Source organism: Acanthochromis polyacanthus, chromosome 15 (assembly GCF_021347895.1).
Source record: "Acanthochromis polyacanthus isolate Apoly-LR-REF ecotype Palm Island chromosome 15, KAUST_Apoly_ChrSc, whole genome shotgun sequence".
Taxonomy (NCBI): domain Eukaryota; kingdom Metazoa; phylum Chordata; class Actinopteri; family Pomacentridae; genus Acanthochromis; species Acanthochromis polyacanthus.
Genome location: NC_067127.1, coordinates 21163901 through 21180380, shown reverse-complemented (window position 1 = coordinate 21180380; position 16480 = coordinate 21163901). Strand labels below are relative to the sequence as shown.

Genomic DNA, 16480 nt, shown 5'->3' with positions numbered 1-16480 from the left:
AGTCTGGATCCACAGATTTGTTAAAGATTTTCGTATCATTGCAAGTTACTGGCACGACATCTCTAACTATGTCTACAAGTGAAGACTAGATCAGCTGCCTATTGATGATCACATGATTGCGATCCTAAAACAAATCCCCCGCTGCTGACTTATACAGACTTATCTATCGGAAACTACACAACTGAGCAGCCTTGGCAGAGCACTGTGCTCTCTGAGTGCTTTTCTTGTTTGTCTTTGTTGGTAAAGTAATCTGGAGATTATCATTACACATGGACAGAATTTTCAGTGTTTGGGAAATCACGAAATAACAAGGCTGTTAATGGTTTAGTCAGTTTGTTAGTCTTTTATATGTACATTATTATGTATTATACACTACTTGATGTACTGTCCAGGGATGCATGTATGATGAATGTAGTCCTGTGGATCTCTGTCACTGTGCCATCTGCATGAAGCTATGAGGACCATCAATGTAAAAGTGATGCATGTCTGAATGACAGAATGGCGTCACTTCAGCAGACTGACAAAGCAGCAAATGTTATATAGCAGCAATGTTATATATCTCATTTCTGAACTTTAGTTAGTGTAAGTACACTGTTTGATCTATTTTTTAGTCTTGGCTAATTTGCAGCCTTTCGCAAAAGCTTTGTATTTACTCTAGGGCATACAGATATACAGAAATTTAAGATGAAAAGACTAGATTTAATTTTAATGTGAACAAAGTGGACGCAGTGTGCCAAAAGCCATACATATGACAGTGTAATCTTGCTTTTTATTGGTCTTACTTACTTTGAGATAACTTGTATTATATTAGATTGAAATAAAATTGAAATGCTGAGTTTTAATTGAGACCTTCCACTGTGTGTCTAGTGCTGACAGTTAGCATGTGAAAGAAGCTAGAGTCCAACTCTGGAAGTCCCATGACCTCTCAGGTCAACCTAGTGGTGGGCACCACAGGGGTGAACAGCCTCCATCCCACCACAGGCTGACAGGTGTTTTAGTAGACCGGCTCATGTGTGATTTTTCACATTCTTGGCATTGCTTTGTCATGGTGCAGTGCAGGGATCCAAAGTGCAGCAGTGTGCAGCAACACTGCATTATAATGAGATAAGTAATTTTCCCTTCACCAGTCAGTGGTTTTATTGCCGTAAATGATCAGTGCACACATTCAGTGTTCAAGTACGTACAATATTCAGTGAGCGTATCCTCATGCTGTGAAACCGGTACCAGACACTTTTATAGCTCCTGTGCTTTTCTGACAATATGCTTTTGAGCTCGTTTGCACAGTTTCCTCTCTTCATCACTTCATATGTGTATAAGTGTCAGGTAACAGGGCAACAGCAAAACAACAAAACTTTTTTATTAGTATGTTCACAGTCAGTTCTAAGTTGTAGTCCTGTCATTGTAAATACACAGTATTGTAAGTATTTTCTGACATTTTAGTACTTCATGAACAAAAGACAGCTTTACAACATTGTGATTAAAAGTCTGTCAGCCAAAGTCTGTTGCTCAAAGTACGGTAATCAGATGCTAAAATTAAACAGATTTTGCCCTCTAATGAACTGTACAGTATTTTAAACCCACACATATCGAACACTGTACATGTATGATGTTCATTAATTGTAGTGTACCTGCTTGTAAGTCTTACCATCTTTAAAGAAATGTACCCTGTATGTCTTTTGTTTAGTTTTTATAGTGGTTATGATGAGGACAACAGGAATCTCCAGTAATGAGAAGAAGCAGTAGCACAAAATGCTATTTGAGTCATTCACAAGTCATAACTGTAGGAGTCCTTCCCACATTACCTGCCCTCCTACATATTTTTAACATGGCATTAGCTTGAACATGCCGCCATGTTATATATTTTGAAAACGTTTGCAATTACTCTGGGAAGCACTGATGTGGCTCTAATCTGAGCTGCTGTTTATTGTTTGTCTTTCTGGAGTGACTGACCCTTATGTCCTAAAGTAATGATGGACTGTTGTTTCTCTTAACTTAGCTAAGTAGTTCTTGCCATAATATGGATTATTACTGTAGCTAAAGTAGCTCTTCTGCTAACTGAACACCATTCTTGGTGACGACCTCATGGGGCTGGTAAAGGTATTGCTTAGAGTGTTCAAAGTTGTCAAGGGAAGCAGTGGCTAGTTTGAGGAATGTAACATGATTACATTTTAGTGTTCATTGTGTGTCCACTGTTTATGGCTCCAGCTCCACCGTCTTCTTGATAACCAGCACTTTGTCTTGTGGCCCGCTCAGTTTTAGACATATTTTACAGTCGCTGGTAAACATGTTCATTATTTTTCCCTGCTTTTTCAGTTAGCGTGCTTTTCTGCCTATTTCAGCGTTGTATTTAGTTAGATTCATTAAAACACTTGTTCCCTTTAATTTTCTCCCCTGTATTAGTAGTACCATCTTGTGCTTTCTATTAACAAATCTTAGGATAATAGCCGACTTGCCGGTGGCACTTTTTCTAGGCAAAGGGTGACATGCCTCGATGTTATGGCAGTCCAGTTGGATCTCTTTGCACTCTAGGAAAGCAGCAACCTGGTCCTCTGTGGATCTGATGTCCAGCTCACCAAAGTGTATTATTCTATGTTTCTTATGCCCTCAGTTTTGTTCTACATCGGAGAAAACAGTTATAATAAACAAAATCTTTGTCCAGTTGTTTTGCTGCTAATGTAGTTTTACATCTATGTCAGTTTGCTCTTTGTAATATAAATTCATTAGCAATGTAATTATAAGCAAAAATGGAGCAGGGACGTGACTGTGGCAGACCATCCCACTAAACACAGAAAACAGTCTGAGGTACAGATAACTTTTTAGAGATAGAAGTTCAGGGTGGTGTGAGGCCAGCAAAGACAGGCTTCTTGCTGGTGCTCTGACTGGTGTTAATCCCATGATGACCAGAACCAACAAAGCCACTACAGCTGTCTGTGGCATTGATCTCCAAACTTATTAGAAAATCTACAGAAAGCAAAAATAGGCATAGCATGTTTCCAAAACAACTGGTGACTGTAAATTTTAGCAAACCTTACTTAATTATGAACTACGACATTTGTTTGAGGCTGTTTTCAGTGCAGATTAATACACATTTGATGCTCTTGAACTGTGTCACAATATCTAAATAAATACTTCCTTTAAACCAGATGTTTCATCCATTAGATTGGGCCAGTTGGTATAAACACAGTGTTATATTTGTCTTTAAATTCAGTGTGTTTATTCTTGGCTACATTTAGTATTTCTGGCATGGTAGCAAAGAAATATGTCATTGTATAACAGTGCGGTTCAGTTGTTTGTTTTTAGGCCACAATAGAGCTCTGTGCTACAGACTACTATGACACATCAGACTTTAGTTCACACACAGTACTCATTAGTAAGATGCTTTCATTGCTGGTTTGGGTCTTACCATGAAACCGTAAGGAACAAATATAATACCAACCATATCCTTCAAAACTGCCGTCACTCAGGTCTAGGATGAATATTGTTTGTTGTGTACTGCCATTAACTTCTTCTTATATTTTGGATTAATTTTATCTGAGACTATTTCTTTGTTCTTTAAGAAAAGCTTGTTTTTGGGTGGCATCAAGCTGAGAGGAGCAACTAGTAGTCTTTTAAACTGAGGACATTCCTTAAAGCTCTTGAATTAACAAGTAAACAGTCAGTAGGTCAATTTATGACACTCAAGGGGTTTGATTTCAACAGCTGTATTTAGTTTAATATCACCATTGGCTTATGTTGGTTCATGTAAAACATTTGAGATAACTGGTTCAAAGCGTCCTCCTGGTCATTATTTTATGTTTTAAAAAAATCCCAACAACCTCAAATTAGCTAAAAGCTGTTCCATCCAGTCTTTTCCCAGATCTCCCAAATTAGTTCCTCTTCGCATCAGGTGCTCATAGTGAGATGGCCTCCATAATTCCATTATACACTTCTCCCAAGGAACAGAGGTAACACTATTAATAGCTGTCCTCCATTTGTCCGGAAATACTGTGTAGCTTAATTAGCCAAGGGGCTAAGTTCACATGTCTTTACTTAAAGAACCGAAGGCCTAATTTCAAACTCGTGGAATATTTACAAATGACTGATATGAGCTGCATGAAAGTCCTGAGAGTGGTGCTTAAATAGGATTTTACCTGAGAAAATATTGCTTGACTGATATTTGCAAGGTGCTAATGGCTTCAAAAGTCAATATTTGATCATTTCAAATGACAAAAATACAGCTTTAACTTACATGTACTGATAACTGACTATTCTCTTTCTAGGCGTTGGGAGGGTGGAGACCCTGGTGTGTCCAATCAGAAGACTCCAACCACCATTTTACTGACTCCAGACAGGAAGTTCCACAGTTTTGGCTATGCGGCTCGTGACTTCTACCATGACCTGGACCCCAGCGAGTCCAAACACTGGCTCTACTTAGAAAAATTCAAAATGAAGCTTCATACAACCGCAGTAAGGATTCAGACGTACACTAACCACATATTATACAAGCAGAGAATACATTGCAGTTCTCTAAGCTGCTCTTCTAGCCAGCAGCATCACTACAGGCACACTCCTTCCTCATCACTCACTGACTTTCTCACCTTGGCTGGTGTGATGGATGGTGTTGCTGCTGGGTGAGCCTGAGCTGATGCTGCAGCACATTGCTGACTTTGTCTCTTTCTAGACATTTCTGCCAGCGGCTGATGGCTCAGGGCTATTTGCTGCCCATTTGTCACTGCAGGAAATGAAATAAAGCTTTTTAGGCCCATGTCTGTATTGATTATTGTAATTGAGAAAGGCCGATATACAGTAAAAGTGTTTTACTAACAACATGTGATAGCAGAAATAACAAGGTTTGTTCATTTTTACTGAATTTGTACATATATATATAATAAATGTATGTAGAATAAAAATAATGGTGACATTTCAGCATCACATGACACTACGATGCTCTCCTGTTTACTGTGAGATCGATTGATTTAGATCAAGATCAGTTTGTCTTCAGTTCCATATGCTTTTCTTCTCTGTTTTGTTAACCTTTTTTTTATTCTATAATTTTTATTGCCTGCTAAGATACAGATCATAAAACATTATTTCTTGCTGTTTTCCAGACACTGTTTCAGGTTAATTTATGGTTTCCTCCTAACTTAGCCTCAAGCTGTTAGTGCAGCCTCAGTATCTGTGAAACCAGCTAATACCCTGACTTGTGCTTCTTGTCAACCACACCACGTAAACACCTGCAAAATACGTATAAAGACACACTAGGTATGCGTGCCTGTTGTTGTTGTCACTGTGTCCCTTGGGGAATGAATTTTCTCAGCAAATTCCATGACAGTTGCACTACAGTACAAATGTCCACAGTGCTTTTGGGAACTGGTACTGAAGCTTGATGATTGAATGAAAGGAAAGGTCAGAGGTCACAAAAACCTTTCCAAATCCTTCTTTGGTGACCATGAGTTTCAGGATCGTCTGGTCATTGGTATGAATGGATGTGAATGTGAGTGTTAAACACGGAACTGGAAATTTACACCACAGATATGTAATTCACACGATGAATAAATTAATGTACTGTTTTTCATTCATGCAACTTTATCTGTGATATCTTCTCCCTCCAACCAGAATCTGTCCATTGACACTGACCTCCACGCGGCCAATGGGAAGCGAGTAAAAGCTCTGGACATCTTTGCATATGCGCTGGCTTTCTTTAAGGAACAAGCACTAAAAGTAAACTTTTCCTTCCATCTTGAACTTTTGTATGTACCTTTGGGTACTTATTGATTAGTGTAGTTGTTTACAATCATTTGTTATAACAGTCATTTTTTGTGAATTCAGAAACCTTTGACTATGATCGTCACAGTGAGACACTAACCTTTCTAGTGAACTGTGTAACGAGCAGACTGTGTTTAAATGTTTATTCTACAGGAGCTAAGTGATCAGACGGGCGGCGAGTTTGATAACAACGATGTAAGATGGGTAATCACAGTTCCTGCCATCTGGAAAATGCCTGCAAAGCAGTTCATGAGGGAAGCTGCCTATAAGGTAGGCTGAGAAGGTTCATTCACGTTTGTTTGCTAATTTTTTTCCAGACTCCAGCTTGCATCTAGTCTGCACACAACTAGTTTGCAGACGACTGATTCCAAAACTTGATTTAAAAAAAGGCAGGCTCTTACCTTGTAGCTTGGTAAAAATATGTTTGTGACAAATGAACCCTCACTGTTTTGAGGCCATACAATACTCAGGGTGCTGTTGCTGCAGTGACACACAGGAGTCAAGGCTCACATTCATGCTTAACGACCATATGCACACACAGTGACCTACAGTCTGTGAAAGGACACAGGAGTCAGTCATCAATACGGAGACACAAAGAAAAGACGAAGGTGAAGAAAGACAATACACCATCCATCCATACTGAAGTTACCCTAAAGACCAATAACTTCATGCATGTTACACATTATGCACAAAGGGATGTTACAAATGTAAATCCATCTTGCAGGCCCTTCATAATGTGTAGTGAAGTGTCTTTAAATCTGTTTTGGTTGATTGTGGAAATCAGTGCAGCGACCGGTTTTACTTGCTGCCTTAAATATACTGCTGGAAAATTGATTAGATACTTCAAAGGCAAGGAGTGCTGGTTTGTGCATTATCATGTCCTTTCATTTAGTGGGTAGAATGTCTTTGCATCATATCAACCAAACCTCTACGAGCAAATCTGTAGATTCATACATAAACAATTGCAAGATGCTTGACATGATTCTAATCTAAATCTGAGTGAAGGTCACACTTTAACAGAAATTATGTGATCACTGATTGGATCCTATTCAGTGATACAATCTTGTCCTTGTCGTCTTCCTTAAATGCAGGAATGTTATGTCAGATTTTTAGGTTGTGATGTACAGAGATCCTGAGTGGAGACAATTTATTGTTTTGTTCCCCTTTAGCCTAGGTAGGATCTCTTTTTTGTCCTGATTTCAATAAATTTTGAGTCCATCATAAATTTCTAAGTGGCCTTAGGTCAATTAGCAGCTGTATAGAAGTGGATGTCATCTACACTTTAGTAAATCTGCTTGGTCAAAAATTCTAATACTTGTCTAATAATTGACGATTTTCATCAGTTAGCACTGCCACAGAGTTTAGGTTCACACTCCACCCCCAATTGTCACTTTTGAATTAGCTCACAGGCTAATATTCAGACACTAATCCTTTAGCACACAGTATACAGTATGTACACAGAGAAGAAATGTCTCTCAGCTGCTTATATGTGACCTGCCTACTTGGTTATGTTTGAGTGCAAGTCCAGCCAGAAACAACCACATTTGTGTAGCAAAGTAATGTGTACTCTATAGTGCAATACGTATATTGTAGTACGAATGGAACCGCATGCGCATCCACAGTAGATTTCAAAGCAGTATAGACAGATTAGCACGTTTAGATTTTTTTGAGCTCTGTTTCTACACTGGTTCTGTTTCGTTTCCCTCCTGTCTTCCCCAATGATATCGTCATTTAATCCTCGTCGCCATCTCCCTGGTGTGCGTGAGGACAAATAGGAGAAAGAGGAGGGCAAGAACAGTAAAAGGAGGAGGGCTTTCAGCTGTTATCTGCAGTGGTTTGAGGCAGGGTGGAGGGGAGAGTTGACAGAGAGAGAGGATGTGATTAAAACTCCAATGAGAGCAGGAGGAAGCTGGGCGTCTACAGTGACTCAGCATGAGGCAGTGGGATTCATTTGATTGGCTGTTAAAAGGGAGAGGGAGGAAGAAAACAAGAAATCAGCACTGCATCCACTCCTCTAATCACATCATCCAGTTCTTCAGAGACCATGACACAACCCACTGCGCTTTCTGTTCTCTGCTCCTCCATCCTTAACCTATCACTATTTCTTGTCTGGCTCCTGCTTTCAAACAATAAAAGCAGTGCCGCGTCTTAGGACTTCCTGTTCAAAGCAGAGCTGCCTGTTTGAGAGAGACACTGTTAAAGGAGTCTAGAATACTGTGAGGAAGGTAGAAAAGCTGAAACGAATTCTGAAAAACAATAAACCTATATGACATACAATGTCATTTATAGCTGCTGTTATTTTCTGTAGGAGTCCAAACGAAACCCCATTCCTCATCAGCAGCTCTAAATCAGAGCACAGTCAATGTTTTTCATTCATCTCTGGCCCTAATGGCACATTCTTGGCTCTTGATTGCATTGTTGGATCATCATCCCATTTAGCAATTGTGCAATGACCGCAAATTTATCAGAAAACCTTACTGATTACAAAGGTGTAGTGGTGCTTGTATTCCTCCTGAACCACTTAGTATGTACGCCATGTGATCCACACAATCACTTTGTCTTTTGTGTCTACATACTTGCATGCATACTTCCTTGGTGGCAAACTGGACACAGTAAGTGTCGTCAAAAAAGCTTCAGCTGTCCAACAGTTGTTGGACAAAGTGTAATTGGAAGATGAGTTCTGTTTGTACCAACAGGGCAAGTATTGTAATCAAGTACAATATTTCGCTTCTTCTTACTGATAAATTGTGCAATACAATGTTGAGTCACAGACACAGTAGAACTTTGTGTATTGAGACAGAATCTGAGACAGGATGAGTTCAGGACAAAGGGAGGGCAGCATTATTTTTTTTTTTATCCTTTATTAATCCCACGAGGGGAAATTCTGATTTTCGCATATCCCCCCATCTGGGGGGGTCAGAGCGCAGGGTCAGCCGCGGTACAGCGCCCCTGGTGCAATTAGGGGTTAGGTGTCTTGCTCAGGGACACCTCGACATGAGCGCGACGGGCCGGGGATCGAACCGCAACCCTCCGGTTGCGAGATGGCCACTCTACCCACTGAGAGACAATGTTAAGTCCACATGCTTTGAATTTCTTACTTATGAAGCGATAATGTTCAAAGTGAGCACACTTACAAGAGGGCCTATTTTTAACAGAGCCAAAACCATCATGTATTACTGAAAATATGATTGGTTTACTAGTAGAAGATCTTTTAGAATCTTTTTGAGTGGACATTGATTCATTGGTCTAAAGCTACTTTCATACTGACTTTAGACCCAAACTGTGACAGGTAGTGCTTGATCAAACCTAAATTATTATTAGTTAGCAACTATAAACATGCCACCCACTAACAGTAACACAGGAAGCTTTGCAGCAGTATTTTTCATCTATTTGTCTTACTTCTGTTTTGTTTCGTTGTTATCTATAGAGCTGTTAACACAAGCTGTCTAACAGGTCTTGTTTTTACTCATGCTACATTCTGTACATGTATCTATATTTTATCGCTTCAAGTCTCTGTTCTTTATGGACATAACTACATAACTTGCAGATTATTTACACGCCAATAAATTTTAGTGCTTCCAAAGCATTGTGCCCCCTTTCTTAACAGATCCACGTCTCTCATGTGTCTTTTAAATTTTTTTGATAAATGATGGAGCCAGCAGTATACACATAAATCTGTCTTGTTTTTAGAGAAGGGAAATTGCTACAAATGACTGCTTACAGTTGTCACTATGTAGCCTCACCTTCTCCTACATCCTTAATAACATTATCAGACGATGAGCTAATGATGGATCTGCTGCTGTTCCACTTTCTGTGGTTGTTTCTGATATTGATGTGGTTTTATCATGTTGACCTTTGCTTGGATCATTGTTTTGGGGTAGTGTTACTTAAGGGTTTGGGCTACTGATTAGAATGTGCAGTGTTCAAACCCTAGCAGCACCATAGTTGGGCCCTTGAGCAAGGTCCTTAACTCCGTCTGCTCCAAGGGGCTTAATGTGGCTGACCCTGTGTGGGGTGTCAGGCAGTACAGTCTTAGTGTGATGAACTCTGTCCAGGTGGACTTCCTGATAGGTGTACGAGTTGAGTGTCTGAGGCTGGCACAGACGCTGTGCGCGACTTGTAATCAGGAGCATGTATTTACTGACTGTAGAGGACTGGGGAGCAGAGCTTGAAGGTCTGAACCAGTTGATGGATTGCCAGTCTGCGGATAAGGTGGAGGTCTCATAGGCTGGGACCTGAAACACAGGCGGTAGCAGTGTAAGTCTTATTCAAACAGAACAGTGGAGCAGAACTACTGATTCTACCACATGAGCAAGCAGAACCATCCAGTGGAAAACGGAGGTTTGTACCAGAGTTGTTTCCGGGGGTAGATTGGATGTTGAGATCCAGGTGTGTACGATGGTTGTCAGCATAAAGAAAGTATGTTGTCATAGTCATATAAGTATACACACAGACAGACATGAATACAAACAGGTGGAGAGGACAGACAAGAAACACCAGAGAAGGGAGTAGAACAGTGGAAACCAAGGGAAAAGGAGCAAGGTTCTGTCAGGACCATGACAAGAGTGGTGTATTTCTGCCCATAACAGCTGTGACCTCAATACTTTACATAGTGTACAACAGATACCGCATGGACAAACTGTGTTATTCACATCATATTCCTTACCACACAACTCCAAACGTGTCATGTCCCAAACATTTTTGTCTTACAGAAGTACACAGGTGAGCTTTTACTGTTTTTGTGTCCAGATGTGAACACAAGGACAACAAAACCAAAACAAAGTCTATTCAGACATTAAAAAGACTGAAAACTGAGCATTTTTCCATGTCATGTCAGAGTTGAAGCATCCTGTCCTGTTTATCTTCTACCCTTGTGCAGTCTGGTTTGGTGCCCCGTGAAAACCCAGAGCAGCTGATCATCGCCTTAGAACCCGAGGCAGCTTCAATCTATTGTCGCAAGCTCCGCCTCCACCAGATGGTGGACCTTGGCACCCAGACCACCCAGAACGGCTTCAGTCCCACTGAAAATGTGGGGAGCGCAATGACCCAAGGTATGTCCCAAATACACTGACTTCAAAGGCCACTGATTGCTCTACTTCCATGATGATGCTTTCATACAGGTCTTGTGACCTCTGACTTCACCATTCACTGCTGATTTGTCTGTGTGAATTTCAAGTTTCTTGCAACTTACTGTTTTTTCCTCCTAATGAATGTTGCTTTTATCCGTAGTGTCTCCAGGCCAAGGTAACAATGTTAACTTTTAAGCTCAAACACCAAATGCCTAAGATTTCAAAGGCACACCAACTTTTTTTTTTTTTTTTTAAATAATCACATTTAAACTTGCTTTTGCTTCTTTTCTGAGATTCTGTTGCACATAGAACAACTTCACTTGGTTTCTGATGAGATATTCAACCACAAATTATTACTGTATAAACAAACCTTATAGTTGCCATCTTGCAGTGGTGACATAACTGGACAACCAAAGTGTGTCCAGTAATGACTGGAGGTGGAGACAGGGCATCAAGGTTCCAACTCCTATACCACCCAAATGTGTATTCATTAAACTGGATATGGCTAATTGATCAGTTATTAGTAAACCCTAATAACTTACATTTGATTAAGGGAATCTTTTTTATTCCTGTTCATAATACTATTGTCAATAATCAGTCTTTAGTTATTATTCTAGTCAAGTGACAATGAAAAAACTTCCAGATACATTCAATACTGAGCCTAAACTGACACATGAGAAGCAGCAACAGCAAAAAAAACACACATCTTCCTTTTTTAGTCCTTCACTATTGTTTCATGCAATGTTTTTATCACCAAAACACAAAAGGTTCACTTTAGTCTTACTTTATGTATTGTCTATAAAGACAATCAAAGTTTTTCCACTTGCATGTAAACAACATCCATTCCGGTTCAACACGTTAATTTTTGTTATCCAAAGCAGACAATCATGTAAAAAGAAAAATGTTTTGCACCCAGTTCTTTGTTGTTTTTGTGCATATGAATGCGTTTACTCATGTTATAAGACTTTGAAGACGTTTCCTTGAAAAAGTACTTGTGTACAGGTGCAAGTGCAAGTTAAATAGATGCATTAAGACATTCACCTTATTGGTGCATGATTTTAGGTTCATTGATCTCATATTTATAGAAGCATGTCGTAACAGTTTACATTTTGTTCTTCCCTAAAGTGATGTACGTCTTACCTGTGTCAGCTTTAAAACCAACAACCCTGCTACTTATTTGATGAAATACAGTGCATCACTGTTTGGTTTAGAAGTGTTTTAGTTGTTTTTCTGATAAATGCTACAGATTGTGAATCAGAAAAGAAGACAATGCTAAGTTTAGTGCAGTGTGCCATTTACCATTGACCACACTGTTTGAGGAAGAGGAGCTCTCTTCTGTAAAAGAGAGATGGAAAGGAACAGTTTTGTAAAGGTCTACTGAAGAATAAAAAGAGCAATGCATTCATCAACAGGTGGTATCAAACTCGCATTCCTCTTCCGCAACTCTCTTGTACTTTTGCATCTAGAGTAACATGCTACAAGGTCCCTTTTTTTCCAGGTATTTCCAGCTAAAATTTCTTTTTCCACCACATGGCTGTAGAGGTTAGGCAAAATAATAAAGGATGAAACAAAATGACAGCATTGTTAAATTAGTCAGAAAGCTAACAGTGTAACTTGTAAAAATGTAATCTTTCAAGAATCAAGAACAAAACAAGTAGGGCTGACAAGGACTTGCCCTTTACTGAGAACGATTGTAGTTATGGATCTTTACAGGAGCAATGAGCTCTACCAGTGACACTCATTAACTCAGAGCAGTAGGTCCTCAAGCACTTCTTTCCTTCTGCAGTAATACTCTGCTGGTGTCAAGTACGTCACAGAATGGTCTTTCATTTTCACAACAGGAACATTCTCTATTGAACAAGAACCGCTGTAATTGTGTATGGTGTTTACATTATTATGTAAAGTGAAGTTATAAATAGGTGTTGCTTTAATAGAACTGAATTGAACTGAACTTTGAGGAACTCTGTTCTCCTATCTGCACTTTCACCAGAGAAACCATGACCTTTAAAGTTCCAAGGTAGATAGTTTTACATCCGCCAAAGCCCTTGCTTTGATGGAGATGCCTTCTGAAATTTCAGAGACATTGCTGAATGGTTTAATATACGAGCATTTCTTTTGCATCTTGGTATATACCCTCCGTGTTTTAAGTAGTTTGTGGCCATCAGTAATCAGGATGGTGCAGCCAAGGAGGTTTTCTATTGGGCTGGTTTTGCTTGAAGACACGAGGTGAAAGCAAACATTTCCTTTTCATTTCTGATGATTAGTTACAGCTAAAGGCTATGGAAGTCTCTTTAAAACACAAACCACATCATTAGTCCACCTGCATACTATATAATGAGCTGTTTTGGCTGAATGGAAAATGTACAACTTGAGGCTTGGAGCAAAGGCTGAGAGTGATGACATTGCACTTGAATTATTTGGGAAGTCATTTTGTGAGGCACATTTATTTGCAAAAGTGACTTAAGTCACTTGCTGTATTTGAGGAATTGGGTAAAAGCATTTTCATCTTTAACTGTGAGAGATACATTACATAATGTTTCATTAAAGCCTATCTTTGACTCCCACTGACTTCTGTACAGTTGTGAAAGAGAAGTGAACTAAGAGCTAAGCCAGTATTATTCCCTGCAAGGAATATCACAGAATTTATATGTGTAGATGGACATAATTTGACTCATCATTCCTTGTGAAATGGTTGTGCTTGCACATTGCAATTCAAAGTTGTTTTCACTTCACCTCATCAGTTGTTTCTAGCCTTGACTAGTACTTTGATTTCATGCAAATGCGAGCAATAACTTTAGCTTCAAAGCATGTGGCATTACTGTGCGTTAATCCAGTTTTGCTCTAATCCAAACCTCGGTGCTTTTTTTAAATGAATGATACTGTACCTGCAAAATTGCAATGGATTTCCTTTAGGCCTGGCAGCTGGAGTTTTATTGTGTGATAAACTGGTACAGTGACCAGAGTGTTAAGGGTCCATACTGAATAATCTGTTAGGATATTATAAGTTTTCTCACCTCAAGTCTTTGACAGGAACTCAGAAAGGAACAGTTAGAACCAGTCATTTTTCTTTTGAGCATTGCCACTGAATCTTTGCCCCAACAGCTTCACTGCAACTGCCTGTTCTTTAGGTATTACTAAACTTTAGAACTTCCTGATTGTTTTACCACATATCTGCTCAATTGAAAGTTATTTTTTTAAGTCTTGAAAGGTGACTGTTGCTGGTGTTGGGATGTTGCTGGAATGATGTAATTTTAATGGAAGACCTTTCTCATGCCCTGCTAACGACAGTAGGACAGTTGTCCTTCCTGTTCTGTATTGTTTCCTCTATGCAGGAGGAAATGTCTCTCTGACATTTACTTCTGCCAGGTCTTCCTGCTATTAGACAGTCAACCTTAGATCACACGGTTTAAATGCCATCCCAGGTAGACAACCTAGGCTAGAAGACAGTAGTTGTATATACTGGGTAATTTTTTGTATTTTCTTTAGAAGATTTTCTCATCAAAACCTGCTTTGCTGAAACACATTTACTAATTAAAAATGGCTCCTCACACTATAAACTTGACCGAGGTGAAATTACACGCCTATTCATGGAGCATGAGTGTAGAATTCTGAAGGTGTGTGATGAGGATGGATGAAATGGGTTGAACTTTGTGTAAACTGGAGAGGGAAGATAGTTTTAAGCCCCTTTCAGACATGCACTCTGTTCCATTAATCTGACGCAACTGAACATCTTGCTTGAATGCACACCCTGGTGATGTGCTATTAGTTTAGATTTTACCTGTTGTTGTATTATTGTCCATTATACTTCACTTGTGTATTGACTAGGCTTGTATGAATGACGCATATCTAAATGACTAGAATGTTGTTACATTAATAGGTTGATGAAGCCAACAGTGTTCCATATCCCATGCCTGAAAGGGGCTTTAGTAACACAAGTCTGCTACGATCCACTTGAACTGTCTTGGAGTCTCTTAAGCTATTTACCCTTACTGCATGATCACACTGTGAGCAGCCTGATTGTTGCGTCGCATTTTGTGACAGATTGTCCCCGATGCCTTACTTAGATTTCTGTAGAGGTGTACAGTCTGCAGTTGTTTCAGAAAGTATTCAGACCCCCCTCGCTTTTTGCATGAAGTTGTGAAGTTATGTTGTGCACCTCATTCTTAAAGGATAAAGTAGACCTTTCCCTACCATCTACATCTAGACAAAAGATTAGGCCTGTTTACGTTTTTGTTAAATTAATCTTATAAATCGTCTGAAATGTCTCATTCACAAAAATTCAAGACCCATCATTCAGTACTTTTTAGAAGCCCCTTTGGCAGCACTTACACTTTCCAGTCTTCTTGGGTGAGTCTCTACAGGTTTTGTACACCTTGATTTGGGCAGTTTATCCCATTCAACCAGCCACACTTAGGTCTCTAAATAGATGTTCAAAGAAGTTTAAGTTATTGCCTTGTCGTTGCTCACCATTCCCGTTGTTTTGGCTCTTTGCTGTGGGTTTCTGTTATGGTGAAGGATGAACCATAGCAACGGTTTCAGGTCCCTTCATTCTTAAGCAAGTTTCTTCAAGGACCTCTCTGTATTTAGCTGCATTCATCCTTCCCCTAGTTATGACTAGCTTTCCTGTTGTTGCTGCTGAGAAGAACCCTGATATAATAATGCCACCACCATGCTTTACCTTAGAGATGGTATTAATAACTAATGAACAATGAATGGTGTTCGACAGTGTTCGAGCTTGAAGTTTTGTCCAAAGAGTTTAGCTTCAATACCAAAAATTGTTTTCTTTATTTGCGCAGTAGATTGATGAGGGGAAATGTCAAATTTATCCATTTGAAATCAGTTCTACAATACTCAGCAGAAAGTAAAGTAGTCTGAATACCTTTTGAAGCAACTTTACAGATGCGCTGAAAAAATCTTTTACAGATTGTGTAAGTGTGTGAAAATGAGACTTCTTCACAGTGTGGATACATGTGCACCTCAGTCTGCGGCTTGCTCTGCACAGCACTGTATATGAGCCTCACAGCTTCACACAGCAGAGCTTCAAGCCTTCACCACACTCACCAGAACGTTCTCTCTCTGTTAACAACCAGCCAAGGAGCATGTTCGGCGCAACCGACAGAGTCGTACCTTTTTGGTGGAAAATGTCATAGGGGAGCTTTGGTCGGAGCTGGAAGAAGGTAGAGTCTTTCTGTTCTTTAAATCTGCTTTGAAATTCTTTTCCTCTTCCTTTAGGATAACTGCTCTTGCTGTTTCTTATGCTGCCAATCTGCCTTATTAGATGCTAGACTCAAATGAGCTTCATAGAAATAGCGCATGCTGATTTTGAGAAACTGAAACAATCTAGACATCTGTAGAAACTGTAATATCTACAGAAGGGCACCGAGATTGTGATTTTTCCATTCATGTTGCTTTTATGTCATGTTTTTGATATTTAATTTCATTGTATCAATGGTAAAAAGTTAAAAAATATATATATACAGAGGCTATGCATGTCTCTGCTCTACTTCTACTTGTTTTAGCTGAGCTCTGAATTCCTCACAGGAAAACTTTTATGACGTTTATTACAACGTGGGTTTTCATTTTCATAGCGTTTGCTATTCATTTTAACGCATCATAATGCCATGGCACTTCCTCAAGTGACTGCTCACATCTGAATGTCTATAAAT

At 39.4% G+C, this 16480-nt stretch overlaps 1 protein-coding gene across 3 annotated transcripts in view; it reads left to right on the top strand.

Annotated features, from left to right (window-relative positions):
* Positions 1–16480, top strand: part of hspa12a (heat shock protein 12A) — a 70181-nt gene that overhangs the window by 31231 nt on the left and 22470 nt on the right. For 2 of the 3 annotated variants that reach the window (XM_022194330.2, XM_022194329.2), the window contains exons 4-8: positions 4260–4446; positions 5596–5700; positions 5899–6015; positions 10625–10796; positions 15905–15991. In XM_022194330.2, the coding sequence (XP_022050022.1) occupies positions 4260–4446; positions 5596–5700; positions 5899–6015; positions 10625–10796; positions 15905–15991 (668 nt within the window). The remainder of the gene's footprint in view (positions 1–4259; positions 4447–5595; positions 5701–5898; positions 6016–10624; positions 10797–15904; positions 15992–16480) is intronic. The other variant, XM_022194331.2, reaches the window with a different exon arrangement.